This window comes from Protopterus annectens, chromosome 14.part0, assembly GCF_019279795.1.
Source record: "Protopterus annectens isolate FY-2018-M chromosome 14.part0, PAN1.0, whole genome shotgun sequence".
NCBI lineage: Eukaryota > Metazoa > Chordata > Ceratodontiformes > Protopteridae > Protopterus > Protopterus annectens.
In genome coordinates this window covers 1,108,484,164-1,108,501,958 of record NC_056748.1, presented here as the reverse complement: position 1 = coordinate 1,108,501,958, position 17,795 = coordinate 1,108,484,164, and the positions used below count along the sequence as shown (strand labels likewise).

Below are 17,795 nucleotides of genomic sequence, written 5' to 3'. Positions count from 1 at the left end.
CTTGAAAGCCATCAATGCAAACTGGACGGCTAACATCTCCTTCATGTTGATATGTAGATGCTGTAGTCTGGCAGGCCACTTGTCTTGTATCCACTTTCCATTTAGATGAGCTCCCCAAGCAATGTCCGAGGCATCTGTCGTTAAAATCTGACTCGCCTCTGGCCGGGTCACAGAGAGTCCCTTGTTTAGGTGACATTCCTGAGCCCACCACAAGAATTCCTTTTGAAGGCAAGGTATTATTTGAATGACAGTGTCCAAATCCTGGCAGTGCTGTGTCCATACATTTTTGAGATACCATTGCAGCTTCCTCATATGCAGTTTGGCATTGGGAAGCACCAGAATACAAGATGCCATGAACCCTAATGCTTGAAGGACTGTCCTTGCAGTCAGCACGGACTGATGAGATAGTTGATGGAAGTAAAGTGACAGACTCTTTTGTTTGTCCGGGGTTAAAAAGGCCATCTGGGCTGCTGTATTCAGTCTCACACCCAGAAAGCACATGTCTTGAGAGGGTACTAGACTGGACTTTATTTCGTTCACAGAATACCCTAGGCATCTTAGCACTGCTATGACATATTCCAGATGCTGTAGAAGGTCTTCCTTGTCTTGAGCCAGAATCAGGCAGTCGTCCAAGTAAGGATAGATTTGAATTCCTTGAAGCCTGAAGTAAGCTATCACTGGAGCCAGAACCTTTGTGAATACTCTGGGCGCAGTAGATAAGCCAAAGGGCAATGCAGAGAACTGATAATGAAAATCTCCAGTTCGAAACAGCAGATACTTCCTGCAACCTAGCCTTATAGGCACATGAAGGTAAGCTTCCTTGAGATCTAAAGTTACCATCCAGTGATCTTTGCCCAGCAGAGGTAAAAGCTGTTGTAACGTCAACATCTTGAACTTGGGAATGTCCAGATAAGTATTGAGGATAGATAAATCCAAAATTGGTCTCCACGTGTTCCCCTTCTTTGGTACTAGGAACAGGCGAGAATAAAATCCTAAGCCCTTTCTGATACAGGGACTGGCTGAATGGCCCCCATCTGGAGTAACTGAGAAACTTGCTTGTGAGCCTCTTTTCTTTGTGGAGGAGGAACGTCTGGCATGCCTTTGAAAGGGGGCATTGTGTGGAAATAAAATCTGTAACCGTGATGAATGATATCCAACACCCATCTGACTTGAGTAATTAAATCCCAATTTTCTTTGAAAAGAGACAGTCTTCCTCCCAAAGGAGCTGCCAGACGAGAGTCCATTGGCAGCTGAAAAGGCAGGTCATTGGGTCTGTTTACGAAAGGACTGACCCCTGCCCTCACCAGAAGTCTGAGCAGGTGAACTCCCTGATCTAGGCCTAAAAGAACCTTGAGGCCTGCCCCTACCACGTCTAGACCTACCCCTAGACTGGGAATCATAAGCAGGATATGTCCACCCCTTAGCAGGCCAATTTCTACTAAACTTCGGAGGCTGCACCTGCAAAAAATCTTTAACAGTCTGCATAGACTTAGCTTTGTCCTCCATTTTCTTTAAAACTGCTTCCACAGGCGGTCCAAACAACACATCAGACTGTAAAGGAGCATCCAAAATCCTTGTCTTAACATGCTCAGCTAAATTCTGATCCTTCAACCAGGCATGTCTGCGAAGAACAGAGCTAGTAGCAGCCACCCTCGAGGAGGCCTGTACAGCATCAAAACCACATTGCAAAGAATGCTTACCCACTTGTTCAGACACATGAACCAAATCCAGCAACTCTTTACACTCAATACCTTCCGCCAAAGCATCCACCTTAGATTTCAATTGTGAAAGGAGATAATTTTGATATTTTAGCATGTGAAACTGACAATTCAACGCCCTCATGGCTAGAGTGGAAGAAGTATACACTTTCTTTCCCCACCTATCCAAAGCCCTTGCCTCTTTATCAGAGGGTACAGGATTTTTAACCACCTTTAGGCCCCTGAGAAACAGTTTCTGGGTCCGCCCTAGGACTCTTAAACAAATACTTATGAGCTTCGGGCACCCTATAATACCTATCAGGCTTAACAGGAGCAGGAGGCAAGGAGTCAGGATTCAGGGAAGCCTCTGCAAAAACATCCTCCACCACATTCAACACAGGAGGAATAGCTAAGGGCCTATGCTGGGGTAAAAACAAGAATTCCCTAAGCCTTTTCCTGGAATCAGAGTAATCCTGGCCTTCCCATTTAAAGTGCTCCCTCATGGAGTGTAGAGTCTCTGAAAATGAAAAATCCTCAGGAGGAGAAGCTGTAGGAGTGGAATCATCCACATCAGAATCAGAATAAGTAGGATACTCCTGTAAGTCTTCCACAGAAGACTCTGAAGCCTGTGAACACTGTTCAAAACTATCAAACTCCGGTTCCACCCTAGGCCTCTTATCAGGCGGGGGCATAGAACCTCTAATCATAGTAATCAAATCTTCTGCCATTTTAAGCATATGTTTCTTAGGCACAGAGCCCGAAATGCTAGGAGAAGCCCCCACAGAAGCTGAACTTGGCCTACCTCTAAAAGAAGCTTTGGCAGCAGAAGGAGAGGCCCTAACTACCTTGGGAAGAGAGGGAAGAACAGTTACCTGAGAAGCCCCCTCAGCCTGGCCTACCTCCTGAGAGGGCACATCCTGTAACAATAAAGTTTCTGCCTGAGACTCCATGGAAACTCCTGGTAAAACCTCTGGCTCCAATGAGCCTTCTAAAGAACCGACGTCCGGGACTGCCGGTTCATCAACCCTAGGCTTCACTGTTTTGTCTTTGCGCTTCTTGGATGAAGCGGGCGTCGGAGCATCCGACGGCATATTATAATTGCAACGCTTCCCAAACACTAACCTGGCACAGTCTAGCCTCCTCTTAATAGTGCGTTTGTTAAATCTAGCACAAGAACGGCAACCAACAACGTCGTGCTCAGGCCCTAAACAAGGTATACACAATGTATGATAATCCCTATGCGGTATCTGCTTCCCACAAGAAATACAGTTATTCACTTTTTCTGACATCCGGTTAAATACTGAGGCAAGAAAAAAACAAAATGTTCCCCAACGGGGTACTTAGCCAACTCTGTTTCGGTCTGAAACTCCGGTTTCGGAAAATCTCAGAACGCCAACCTGCACTCGCAAAATTGCTTCTGCATCGGACCATGCGGCAAAAAAGACTGAGGATATGACGTCGGTCATGCGCATTAGTACCCTGACGTACTGACGTCAGTCTAAGGCGCCATGACCGACGTCAGCCTTATACTCTGGTATTCGGGCCGACTGGACGCGGACTATACCCAATAGTCAGGACTGCAGCAATGGAAGACGATGAACATCAAGACGCATTTACAGAAATGAAAGCTTCATACACATTATTTACAGGATGTTAGCTAAGAGGATGAAAGTTTAAAGCTGGTGGTAAGAAGTAATGGAGTACTGTTGATACACAGAGTGGTAAAATAGGTCCTGTTTGCAAGTGAGAGATGAAGAGGAAGAATACAGAAGATAACAGAGGAAGTAAGACTGGAGGAGTGACAGGTAAGCAGGAGAGGAGGATAAGAGTGCCTACTGGAGTGGTGGACAGAAGGTGGTAGATGTTGGGGGGAGCTGATTTAAGAAACTGGAGGAAGGTGAATGTGGGTTGAATAAGTCAGGATGAACATATGAGCACAGACAGTTGAAGTTTAGATGCTGTTTTAGGCTGTGTTTAAAACCAGATGCAAAGCTGTCCTATTTTAGTGTGATAAACACGGTGTTCCAGCTGCCTGCTGATTTGTGGATTTGAAGTTTAGGAAGCTTTTATTCCTTGAGCAGAGGCAGCATGGTAGGGAGTAATGCCTGAGAATGTCTTCTACTGAAGGGCATGTGCTTGGTTTGTAGACTATTTTGTGTGTGGTCATAGCTGGGTGAAATGTAAGGTCAATTGCTAGCCATTTAACCAGTTTTACTGTAATGCACTGGTGCTTGTAATAGTGCGAGTTAGCTACAAATATGGCTACATTGTTATAGCCAGATTCTATTTTAGATAGGATGGCTGCAGGTATGTATGCGTAATCCATAAAGAAGTGAGGGAAGAAGACAGAGTTGCAAGTGTCTTTTTAGAGGATTCTGAAGTAAGTTTTGTTCTGATAGAGAAAGCCCACTTTTTTGGTGAGTTTTTTGATGGATTAGCTGCGTTGCAGGTCAGAATTTTAGGTTATTGTTTATTATGAAGCCCTGCACTTTAGCAGTTGATATTATGTCTATGGTGGTTAGTCAAGGTGATGTTAAAGGGTACTGTTGATATATGACTTGCTTCACTCACCATTTGATTAAATGGGAATCCTTCATTCCATCTGTATGTACCTTCCTGGTTGATCGGTTGCATCAGTGCAGACTGCCGAGAAGGTACTTTTTCTGGGTTCTCTGCACCTAAAAAAACACTTTGATTTTGAGGGAGTTTTGGAGATGTTACACCTGCATGGGCATTCAAAGGGGAATGAAATCCTTTGAGGACAGGGTGAATGGAACTGAACGAATAAGCAGTCTGTGGTCTCACTGTAGCTTTTTCTTTCTCCATTCTATAATCATTTTAACCAGACAATTTGCTGAAATAAAATATATGCGTATTTACTAGAAGAAAAGAAAAAGACAAGATCTAATGCAACAGTTCTGGCATGATCATACAATATTGTAGATGTAGAAAATAAAGTGTGGTATACAGTGAGTTCAATATTCTCCCTCAACTGCTAACATAACACTAAGGACAGAACACTGAATATACGCATTTCCAAAAATTTGAAACATTTCACCAAAACCATTTGCTAGAGTGGTTAGAATAGAAGAATTATCAGTACTGTTATGACCTCCATTATCATTCCCTGTCATGTTACGAGCAAACTGCAACCAAAAACTCAGCAGTCACTCCCCCTGCCATGAAACTCGGCAGACATTCCCCACCATGTTATGAGAAAACTGCAACCAGAAACTCAGCAGTCACTCCCCCTGCCATGAAACTCGGCAGTCATTCCCTGCCATGTTATGAGCAAACTGCAACCAGAAACTCAGCAGTCACTCCTCCTGCCATGAAACTCGGCAGTCATTCCCTGCCATGTTACGAGCAAACTGCAACCAAAAACTCAGCAGTCACTCCCCCTGCCATGAAACTCGGCAGTCACTCCCTGCCATGATACGAGCACACTGCAACCAGAAACTCAGCAGTCACTCCTCCTGCCATGAAACTCGGCAGTCATTCCCTGCCATGTTACGAGCAAACTGCAACCAAAAATTCAGCACTCACTCCCCCTGCCATGAAACTCGGCAGTCATTCCCTGCCATGGTACGAGTACACTGCAACCAGAAACTCAGCAGTCACTCCTCCTGCCATGAAACTCGGCAGTCATTCCTTGCCATGTTACGAACAAACTGCAACCAAAAACTCAGCAGTCACTCCCCCTGCCATGAAACTCGGCAGTCATTCCCTGCCATGTTACAAGCAAACTGCAACCAGCAACTCAGCAGTCACTCCTCCTGCCATGAAACTCGGCAGTCATTCCCTGCCATGTTACGAGCAAACTGCAACCAAAAACTCAGCAGTCACTCCCCCTGCCATGAAACTCGGCAGTCATTCCCTGCCATGTTACGAGCAAACTGCAACCAGAAACTCAGCAGTCACTCCTCCTGCCATGAAACTCGGCAGTCATTCCCTGCCATGTTACGAGCAAACTGCAACCAGAAACTCAGCAGTCATTCTCTCCCATGTTACGAGCAAACTGCAACCAAAAACTCAAAAAATAGTCACTGTAACCAGGTGCAGCAACTTTAAAATAAAAAGCTAACACCACTGGCAGTTGAATGGAGCATAACAAAAAAAAAAAAAAAAACAGGAAACGCTTTCATCTGCTACATTCTTATGGACTTATTTAGGATGCTTTAAACTTAGTATCAATTCAAGAAAAAAGGAAAACAAAATCAAGACATTGCAAAAAAAAATATCATAGTAACTTCTTCTTTCGACTTTTCCAAGTTAGGGGTCACCACAGTGGATCACCTGTCCACTCATGATTGGCAGTAGAGTTTTACGGCGTCGAGTTGCCAGCCCGGCGCCCAACCTTCCACAGAAGGCACACACATGCACACACTCAAACCTAGGGCCAATTTAGTGTGTCCAATCCACCTACAGCATGTCTTTGGGATGTGGGAGGAAACCGGAGCACCCAGAGTAAACCCACGCGACCACAGGGAGGACATGCAGACTCTGCACAGAAGGCACCCCAGCCAAGGATCGAACAGGAGAACCTCTTGTTGTGAGGCAGCAATGCTAACCACTGCACCACCGCGTAACATGTTTCATAAAAAAAAAATCACGACACAATCTTATCAAGTTAAATTAAAAACAATGTTAAAGTTCTAAGATCAAATAAATCAAAAATAAAATCATATGAAACTATAAATAAATATTTTACACTACGATGTCATGTGATTTTTGTGTACTCCTATTTATTTGAGGTGAAGTTTAAATCATTCTGAAGAATATGATGGATGAAAGCGCTAAAACTTTTTGTTTTGTCATTCACCTGTAAGTGGTGGTGTTTTTTCATTTTCTGCAATAATACAATTATCTGACTGAATATAGGTACTCCAGGAACAGATCCCCAACTACTACATCTATTCTGAGATGGGGTCAGGAAATGGCTTCACTCTACTTATACACCACATGACTGTGGATTTGTCAGTGATTACTAGCCGAAAGCTTACAGTTCTAAGATGGCTCTAAGATTTGAGAGCATTTATTAGCACTGCCCTTTGTTTAACATATATGTGCATTAATTTGTCTTGCTAGTTCCACAGACTTGCATTCCCTGGGGTACAACTCCCTCTCCTCAAGCAAAGTCTGTTTACAGACCGAGTAGGGACTGAAAGGTGCAGGGGAGACCTGTCAACTGATTCACCCACTAGAAAACTCCCTTTTCACAACCCCGAACACTGAAAACTGAAATTAAAATGAGGGTGTTGTTTCAAAACTGATTTGATGAACTACTGAATTTTCCTCATGTGAACTCTGGCTACAAGAATCATGATAAAAGAGGCCTTGAAATTCAATCTGAGATATTCCCAGGCAGCTGTCAGATTTGGTTGGGATATCTTGAAAAGTGCTCTCTGTAACATTCCATAAAGTGCCGAGGAACAACAGCCATTATGAGGGATGTGTCCAGTCTATACACCATACTGAGAGATGGCATGATAGTAAGACGTCTCCCTGTACTCACTTAAAAAGTCGGTCCAGGGAAAGGGTTGTTTATATTTTTATACTAGAGAAGAGTCTGCAAAAATAAGAAGCTCATTTAAAAGCAGAGAAATGCGAATGCCCTGCAACCATGTAATGGTTATTAGTAGAAGGAGACACTAATAATCCTCTTGGAGCTGCTGCCCCACCAAAGAACAAAGGAGACACCAGGAAATGTAACCCAAACACAGAAAAATGTTTGATTGAGATTACAAATATTTTTAAAACAAGTTACCAAAACATTGAGGAGAGGCTTAGAAAAGGCCTTGAGGTTGCTTTTTTGGCACAAGCAAAAGATCTGGAGAAACAGGTTCAGTAACCCCAAGGATCATCATGTAATCGTTCAGTAACCCCAAGAATCATCATGTAATCGTTCAGTAACCCCAAGAATCATCATGTAATCGTTCAGTAACCCCAAGAATCATCATGTAATCGTTCAGTAACCCCAAGAATCATCATGTAATCATTCAGTAACCCCAAGAATCATCATGTAATCGTTCAGTAACCCCAAGAATCATCATGTAATCGTTCAGTAACCCCAAGAATCATCATGTAATCGTTCAGTAACCCCAAGAATCATCATGTAATCGTTCAGTAACCCCAAGAATCATCATGTAATCGTTCAGTAACCCCAAGAATCATCATGTAATGTAAGACAAGAGAGAACATGGAGGTTTGAAAGGATACATACAAAGGAATCCCTTAAAAAGTAAAGGAATCCTACTGTTAGTAACTTTTTAGCATTATAACTTCAGTTGCAGAGGCTTGGAGTATCTGATGGCACAGAAGAAAGTTAAGACCCAGAGTTTGTGACAGCTATACAGGAATGCCAGGGGTCTTACAGCCAGTCTGTTTTCTTAGTTAGTCCTTAATTTTGGAATATTCCTTTCTTGACTGAACCTCTTCTGAAATTAATTTTGTCTTACAGAGAATGTTTAAACAGCAGTGTCATACATACAAATCAAAAAAATATTTAGCAATATTCAAACAGAGAGAAACCTTACACTCCAAATAAGTGGGGTTAGCAATTAATTTGTCTCATATTAACCAAGGAAGCCAGCAGAAATAAAAGGAATGTAAGGATATGGGGCTGATACATAAATTTATCAGGTTTTCTGGAATCAGAGGCCTGACAGTCAGGTAAATTGCTGGATGCAGAAAAAGCATCCTAAACGCTGACAACAAAGGAGGAATATCTGTAGGCAGGAGAAAATCTGTAGCAAATCTTCAGTGGGATTCTGGAATTCTTTTTTTTGCTCTCGCTTAAATTCCTAAAGTCTTTAAAGTCTTAGCAAAGCTCAGCCACTTCTCTTTAAGAGTTCCGGAAGTATAGTTTTTAAGTTCCCTTTTTCTGGGATACTCCACCCCTAGAGAAAGAGCAACTTGAAAAATTGTCCCTACCTCAGGAAAGAAGCTTCTCATAGTGGCTTAGCCAGGGAGCACCCCCTTTTTCTTTCCCAAATGCCAGCAAAAGTGTCTTCTCCTAACCCAAAGACAACACCGATCAGATGTAGAGGATATGCATATCTCCTGGTTCTTTCTGGCTTCCCGAGAAGCACACCAGAGGGTCCAAGCATAGCATAGTGATGAGTGGTCCATGAAACAATCTGACCACAGTGGAGTTGCCCATTAGCAGTTGAAGCAAAGAAGAAGCCAGGGTAAAGACTGAGGCCCTCCTGCTTAACTTCTCTTCTTGCAGCTCTGGGAGGGAATGATTGAGTTAACAGAACCCAGAATCAAGTTCTAGCCTCAAAGGGTGACTTTCAAGTGGACTGAGGAGCCTTGAAGAATCAATCTTATCTTGGAGGTAATTTTTTGTGACAAACCAGCAAGCACACTAGCTCCAGTCCATAACAATCAGCATTGATAGAAAAGTAACACTTTTCCCACTGACTGCGTCAACTGCAGATTCGATAAGCATACAGCACAGCAGGGAAAAATCAGTCTTACTTCAGACAGGAAAATTATGCTTTGAGGTAAAAACTTTTAGTGACAACCAAATACACTGGCCTCAGTCCCTAATCAGCAAATTTACAAGCGATTCCTTCCAGGAAGGGGGTCTGGCAAGCTGATAAGTGTGTAGAGTTGGACTTGCCTTCTGGCAGAAAAGTTTTACGGTAAAACCTTTCAATGCAAAACACCAAATATTACCTCAGCCTCAAACACTAAACGAAAAATAGCTCTTTGTTCACAATTTGGGACTCCCTAAAACATGACCCAGGACCACCTGGCTACTGAAAAAGTACAGTTTTGTACCTACCATAAATGTAGATGTTCGAAGATCCACATTGCTGCAGTCCTTACACTTGGGTAGTCCGCTGTCCTCGGTCGGCCCGAATATCAAAGTATTAGGCTGACGTCAGTCAAGGCGCTTAAGACTGACATCAGGACGTCAGGGTACAAATGCGCATGACCGACGTCATATCCTCAGTCTTTTCTTGCCCCAGATGTCAGAAGACCCTAAAAAGAAAGGTCAAAACCAAAAGACAGCAAAAAACAACCAACCACCCTAGAACTAACCCTATGTACAATATATACAAAATTCACACTATGTACAACCCAAACCACACAACCGCCTCTAACTACAGAGGGGAAGGAGGGAGGGTAATTGACTGCAGCAATGTGGATCTTCGAACATCTACATTTATGGTAGGTACAAAACTGTACTATGTTCTTCATCCCACATTGCTGCAGTCCTTACACTTGGGTAGAATCCCAAAGCAGAGGTAAGGGAGGATGGCAAAACTATAAAGCAGTAGGAGCTGCCAAAATGCCCTGTAAAATTGCAGTGGCAAAACCAGCCCTAGATTTAGAGTAAAGTGGAAGGTGGTAATGCTTAGAGAAAGTATGCACTGAACTCCAAGTAGCTGCCTCTAAAATATCTTTAGTTGCCACCCCCCTTAAAAAAGCTGTAGAAGTGGCAGTAGCCCTAGTGGAATGGGGCCTAATCCCAGCTGGAATCTCCTTACCATGATGGGAGTAACAGAAAGTAATACAAAACCCAATCCACTTAGAAATAGTTTGTTTTGACACAGGCTTGCCCTGAGAACCCAAAGCAAATGAAACAAATAACTGCTGAGACTGCCTGAACCCTTTAGTTCTGCTCAAATAATATCGCAACTGCCTGTGTATATCCAAAGTGTGCAAAATCTTTTCCCCTTTATTTTGGGGGTTTGCATAAAAAGTAGGCAAATGAATAGTTTGGTTTAAAGCCACACTAGAAACCACTTTAGGCATAAAGGAAGGATTAGTACGCAAAGACACCCTATCCTTATGGAAAATTAAGAAAGGCTCAACTGCCATAAGGGCCTGTAACTCAGACACCCTTCTCGCAGAGGTAATGGCCAACAAAAAAGCAGTCTTCCATGATAAATATTTCAACTCAGCAGTAGCTGCAGGCTCAAAAGGTTGTAGAGTGAGTTTCTCCAACACAAAATTGAGATCCCAAGCAGGAGTAGGAGCTCTACATGGGGGTCTTATATTCTTTGCCCCTCTAAGGAATTGCTTAAACAAAGGCTGAGAAAACAATGGTGGGTCACAGTCATAGTGAGCAGAAATTGCTGCAGCATGAACCTTAATAGAAGAGAAGGACAAACCCTTGTCCAGTAACTCAGTAAGATACTGAAGAGCCACACTTAAATTAGGCTTAGAAACATCAAATTCCTTTGCTGTACTCCAAAATAAAAATCTCTTCCATTTATCTGCGTACACTTTCCTTGTACTAGGCCTTCTGGCCTCCAAAATAACATTCAAAACCTGCTGTGGAAGCTGAGACCCTCCAGGGTTTAAAACAGAATATGCCAGGCTGTTAGGTGAAGAGAGCGAAGTTTTACATTGAGCAGATGACTGTTCTCCTGAGACAGCAGGTGTGGAATCGAAGGCAAAGGCCATGGAGGCTCCCGTACCAGACTTCTCAGTAATGGGTACCAGTGCTGTCGAGGCCAATCTGGAGCTATTAATATCATCTTTGGCTTGTCCTGTCTGACCTTCAGGAGTACCTTTGGGAGGAGAGGCAGAGGTGGAAAGGCATACACATGAAGATTGCTCCAATTGAAAGAGAGAGCATCCACTTTCCAAGCTGTGGGATGAAACCTTTTTGTGCAAAACTTTGGCAACTTGTAGTTTAGTGGAGAAGCGAACAGATCTATGTCTGGAGTTCCCCATAACACTGTCAATTTCTGAAATACATGAGGATCCAATTTCCACTCGTGGGGATCCATAATTTGTCTGCTCAACACATCTGCTAAGGAGTTCTGTGCTCCCGGCAGAAACCTTGCCTGAAGATTTAGCTGTAAACTGAGAGCCGCCTCCCACAAAATCATTGCTTGTCTGCATAGAGGATAAGAATGTGTTCCCCCTTGCTTGTTGATGTACCACATGACAGTTGTGTTGTCAGTTAGGACCAACACCTGCCCAGGAAGGAGTAAATCCTTGAAAGCTATCAATGCAAATTGGACTGCTAACATCTCCTTCAAGTTGATATGTAAATGTTGAAGTCTGGCAGGCCACGTGTCTTGTACCCACTTTCCATTTAGATGAGCTCCCCAAGCTTTGTCTGAGGCATCTGTCGTTAGAATCTGACTCGCCTCTGGCCGGGTCACAGAGAGTCCCTTGTTTAGGTGACATTCCTGAGCCCACCACAAAAATTCCTTTGAATGCAAGGTATTATCTGAATGACAGTGTCCATATCTTGGCAGTGCTGTGTCCATACATTTTTGAGATACCATTGCAGCTTCCTCATATGCAGTTTGGCATTGGGAAGCACCAGAATACAAGATGCCATGAACCCCAAGGCTTGAAGGACTGTCCTTGCAGTCAGCCTGGACTGATGAGACAATTGATGGAAGTAAAGAGAAAGATTCTTTTGTTTGTCCGGGGTCAAAAAGGCCATCTGGGATGCTGTATTCAGTCTCACACCCAGAAAGCACATGTCCTGAGAGGGTACTAGACTGGACTTTATTTCGTTCACAGAATACCCCAGGCATCTTAGCACTGCTATCACATATTGTAAATGATGAAGAAGTTCATCCTTTCCTTGGGCCAGAATCAGGCAATCGTCCAAATAAGGATAGATCTGTATTCCTCTTAGCCTGAAGAAAGCTATCACTGGAGCCAGAACCTTCGTGAACACTCTGGGCAGTAGATAAGCCAAAGGGCAATGCAGAGAACTGATAATGAGAAGTCCCAGCTCGAAAACGCAGATACTTCCTGCAACTTAGCCTGATAGGAACATGAAGGTAAGCCTCCTTGAGATCCAGAGTCACCATCCAGTGATCTTTGCTCAGCAGAGGTAAAAGCTGTTGTAACGTCAACATTTTGAACTTGGGAATGTCCAGATAAGTGTTGAGGATAGATAAATCCAGAATTGGTCTCCACGTGTTCCCCTTCTTTGGTACTAGGAACAGGCGAGAATAAAATCCTAGGCCCACTTCTGGCAGAGGGACCGGTTGTATGGCCCCTATTTGGAGCAGCAGAGAAATTTGTTTGTGAGCCTCTAGTCTTTGCTGAGGAGGAACGTCCGGCATGCCTTTGAAAGGAGGCAAGGTATGGAAATAAAACCTGTAACCGTGGTGTATGATATCTAATACCCATCTGTCTTGGGTAATCAAACTCCAATTTTCTTTGAAGAGTGCCAACCTTCCTCCCAGAGGTGCTGCCATGCAAGAAGGATCTGGCAGCTGAAAAGGTAGGTCATTGGGCCTGTTTACGAAAGGACTGGCCCCTGCCCTCACCCGAAGAATGTGCAGGAGAACTCCCTGTTCTAGGTCTGAAGGAGCTCTGAGCTCTGCCCCTACCACGTCTAGATCTACCCCTAGACTGTGAATCATAAGAAGGGTACGTCCACCCCTTAGCAGGCCAATTCCTACTAAACTTCGGAGGCTGAACTTGCAAAAAATCTTTAACAGTCTGCATAGACTTAGCCTTGTCCTCCATTTTCTTCAAGACTGACTCCACAGGTGAACCAAACAACACATCAGACTGTAAAGGAGCATCCAAAATCCTTGTCTTAACATGTTCAGATAAATTCTGATCCCTCAGCCAGGCGTGCCTGCGAAGAACTGACCCAGTGGCAGCCACCCTAGACGAGGCCTGTACAGCATCAAAACCACATTGTAAAGAATGCTTACCCACCTGTTCAGAAACATGTACTAAATCTTGTAATTCTTTACACTCAATGCCTTCCGCCAGAGCATCTACCTTAGACTTCAACTGAGAAAGAAGATAGTTTTGATATTTCAACATGTGAAACTGGCAATTCAAAGCCCTCATAGCCAAGGTGGAAGAAGTATAGACTTTCTTTCCCCATCTATCCAAAGCTCTGGCCTCTTTATCTGGAGGAACCGGATTTTTTTACAACAGAAGCCTTGACACCCTTAGGTCCCTGACTAACAGTTTCTGGGTCCGCCCTAGGACTCTTATAAAGATATTTATGAGCCTCAGGCACCCTGTAATATCTATCCGGTTTAACAGGAGCAGGAGGCAAAGAATCAGGATTAAGAGAAGCCTCTGCAAACACATCTTCCACAACATCTAGAACAGGAGGTATAGCCAAAGGCCTATGCTGGGGTAAAAGCAAAAATTCCCTAAGCCTTTTCCTGGAATCAGAGAAGTCCTGACCTTCCCACTTAAAATGTTCCCTCATGGAATGAAGAGTCTCTGAAAAAGAAAAATCCTCTGGAGGAGAAGCAGAAGGAGTTGAATCATCTGCATCAGAATCAGAATAAGGAGAGTACTCCTGCAAGTCTTCAGCCGAAGACTCTGAAACATCTGAAGCCTGCTCAAAACTCCCCCAACTCTGGTTCCACCCTAGGCCTCTTATCTGGAGGGGGCAAAGAACCTCTAATCAAAGTAATTAAATCTTCTGCCATTTTAAGCATGTGCTTCTTGGGCACAGATCCTGCAGAACTAGGAGTAACACCAACAGAAGCTAAACCTGGCCTGCCTCTGGGAGAAGCCTTAGAAACAGAAGGAGAGGGCCTAACCACCTTAGGAAGGGAGGGGAGTACAGTAACCTGAGAAGCCCCTTCAGTCTGACCTGCCTCCTGAGAGGCCACATCCTGCAATAACAAAGTCTCCCCCTGAGACTCCAGAGAAGCCTCCGGCGGAACCACCGGTTCCACTGACGCCTCTAAAGAACCGGCGTCCGGTACGGACGACTCTTCTTGCCTGGGCTTAGCCGCTTTGTCTTTGCGCTTCTTCAAAGAAGCGGGCGTCGGAGCATCCGACGGCATCTTATAATTGCACCGCTTCCCAAAGACCAACCTGGCACAATCTAACCTTCGCTTAATAGTGCGCTTATTGAACCTAGCACAAAAGCGACACCCAACAACGTCGTGCTCAGGCCCCAAACAAGGAATACACAAAGTATGATAATCTCTATGTGGTATCTGTTTCCCACAAGAAATACAGTTATTCACTTTTTCTGACATCCGGTAAACCACTGAGGCAAGAAAAAACTAAAATGTTCCCCAACGGGGTACTTAGCCAACTTTGACTCGGTCTGAAACTCCAGATTCGAAAAATTTCAGAACGCCGAACGGCACTTGCAACGCTGCTTCTGCATCGGACCATGCGGCAAAAAAGACTGAGGATATGACGTCGGTCATGCGCATTTGTACCCTGACGTCCTGATGTCAGTCTTAAGCGCCTTGACCGACGTCAGCCTAATACTTTGATATTCGGGCCGACCGAGGACAGCGGACTACCCAAGTGTAAGGACTGCAGCAATGTGGGATGAAGAACATCAGTGTCAGACAGGAGGTTACAGTAATTTAAGATAGACTGTGAAACATCCTGACAGAAAAATAAGTTTTCAGGTAAATTATTTTAATGATAACTGCCAAAAGCACTAGACCAAGCCATAAGATTTGACAGAAAAGTGAAAGTTTTTCTAACAAAAATTGTTATTTGAAGGCATTTCTTTCAGAAAGCCACAACTAAACATGTAAGATGTTGAGGTAAAATGTTAAGTGACAACCAGTACTCTTAAATTTTTGAAAAAAAAAATATTTTTTGCAAAAATTGCTGAAGTGAAAGGTATTCCATCACCGGGGTACTTATCTGCCCACCCTTGGTGAAGTGCTAGTTGGCCAATCACTAGAAGCCTGCAAGAAAGATCTGAGGCTTGGGTCCTCTAGCCTCAAACCACTGCCTTTATACTGCTTTCCTCCAGTAGCACAGCGACTTAGACCAGGTGCTGTCATCCAACCAAGGACCACAAAAGTGTAAATCTACACCTACAGCACCATGTCTGATGAGTCAAACTAGCATGCAGGCACTTGCACATGGACTGTAGACACTGGCATGGACTCATCCAGAGGTTACTCCTTCTCCTCGGGACCAACCTATGTTTGGAGCCAGTAAGACCCAGGTCAAGTCTTAAAATCCTTGGACCAGAGCACTTACCTGGTTAACAAATGTAAAATAAAAAATAAAATAAACAAGCCTAGCTATGATATGGGAGAGGTCCTATAAAACTGATTTGGGCTCCAGTACTCACACACATGACCATATGACAAAAAGAATTGCTGGACACAACTGAGACCTGTTTGCTTCATTGTGAGAAATGTGGCACAAAGACCCTGGGATACATATCACAAGGTGTTGAACCCCCTCCCAGGCCTCAGGCCTTATCCAAAAATAGTGGAAAGGGATGCCTTTAGAACTTAACTAGTCATGAAGGATTTCTGTTCCTAACAGACCCCAAAGGCTCCTGAAATGTAATTTGGATGAATGTGTGGGATACTACAAATTCACCCCACTTTAGCACTCATGCTCCTGATGGATAGGGGCAACATTAAACGTCTCTACATAACCTTGTTTTGCTTGCTTCAGAGTAATTTGTATGCAAAATATAAGGGTAAAAACTACCATGGCAATATAGGGCTAGGCTTCTTAAGATCCTTACTGATCGGTAGTCTAGTAGATAGCCATTAATCTGAAGTGAACCTGCTTCTGGGAGGCACAGGCCATGTCCAGTCTTCAATGCAGAATCTCAGATGCAATTCTAGCCCATCCATTAGGCAGTGCTTAGAGCCCTCCCCTTACTGTATAAGGAATCTTATTCATCATTCATCCGTGGAGAAGGAAAAAAGGAGGATGCCACAGATAAGTCCACTTGAGTAATGGAATCGGGATACCATGAAGTGAATTCTGCAAGTCTGTCTCCAAGCAGCTACAATTCTGGAAAGCTGTTTCAATGGTTGACTTGTGGGGCAGATAATTTCAACCTCAAAGCCCATCTAAAGGTCTGTCTGATAGGTCACCATCATCTGTTCTGTTTGGCACTGCAGCAAAAAGGTAAAGGGCAGTGAAGTACCACGCATTTGTAGCAGGTGACACTGAGGAGTGAAAGTGAACTGACAGTTTACCATAAAACTGCATAGTTTTCATATAAAATAATCATAACACCTGTAACTTAAGTTCTTTATCTGGGGATGAAAAGAACTGCATAGCACATATACGTTTCACCATTTATGCAGAGACATGAAAAGTGCGATGTAGGTAAAGCCAAGGCCATGAAGGAGAATGCTGGATAACAAACAGTCACAGACCATGCGTTGGTCAGAACAAGTGTTGTACTATGCATCTGGTGCAATAAACATCTGAAAGAAAGATGCAGATCACAGACAAACGGGCAACTCTTCTGCTAGAGCAAAAAGTACAACAGCTGCATATTCACAATGGAGTTGTGTAGAGGTGAAAAAAAAGGCTTATCCTCCACACAAAACTCATTTGACATCTTATTTCAAAACACAGTGCATATTTTCTCCTTTACTGCATACCACCATTCATTATACACTCAGCTCTGGTGAAATGTTTTTGATATTTAACTGTTGACCGACTAGCTAATGCTTTGTATAAAGAGACTACAAAGTAACCAATACAGACCTCACACCATTTATGTTGCGTCTCACTTCTTTCATTTTTCGGCTTCAAGGAGAATTCGTTAATCACTTTTGCATGATCACTTCCCAGAAGCTTGACATGAAGTTCATAAACATAGTCGTGCAGTTGGCTGTCTTCATACCTTGGTATCAGAAGAAACAATTGTTAAATTGTCATCCTCATATCCGGTTTCACTTCTTTATCTTTTTAATTACAAAAGACAGACTATGCTGCAACTGAGTACTTTGAATGGGGCATTAAGGATGCCACTAACGCCCATTTAATCTAGGAGGTTAGTGACCTTGGGAGTGGAGGAGTACAGTAGGACACACAGCCAACTACACTCCCAACTTCTCATCATGAGAACGAGAACATCCATTAAATTATACAGTTATGATTCAGAGAGATATATTTACTAAGCTACGTGCTAGAAGCAATTAAAACCAAGTATTAATAGTTGTATTTTATTCCAGTCACAAGATAGAAATGTAAGACTTCTTAAGTCCATTTTAGGATAACGGAAAGTCACGTAAATCTTACCATGACCGCAGATGTCCTTCTCTTCACTGCTGCAGTATTCTTCACCTGGGACATCCTCTGCCAGGAGGCGACTCAACATCGGACAGTATGCAAAAATCTTTACAACTGTAGGGTACGTGGTATGTTGGGCATACACTG

At 43.5% G+C, this 17,795-nt stretch overlaps 1 protein-coding gene across 1 annotated transcript in view; it reads right to left on the bottom strand.

Moving 5' to 3' along the window:
* NCCRP1 (NCCRP1, F-box associated domain containing) overlaps nucleotides 1-17,795 on the bottom strand; it is a 427,848-nt gene that overhangs the window by 87,325 nt on the left and 322,728 nt on the right. Inside the window, exon 5 of the mRNA XM_044056895.1 lies at nucleotides 17,121-17,259. Coding sequence (XP_043912830.1) covers nucleotides 17,121-17,259 — 139 coding nt within the window. The remainder of the gene's footprint in view (nucleotides 1-17,120; nucleotides 17,260-17,795) is intronic.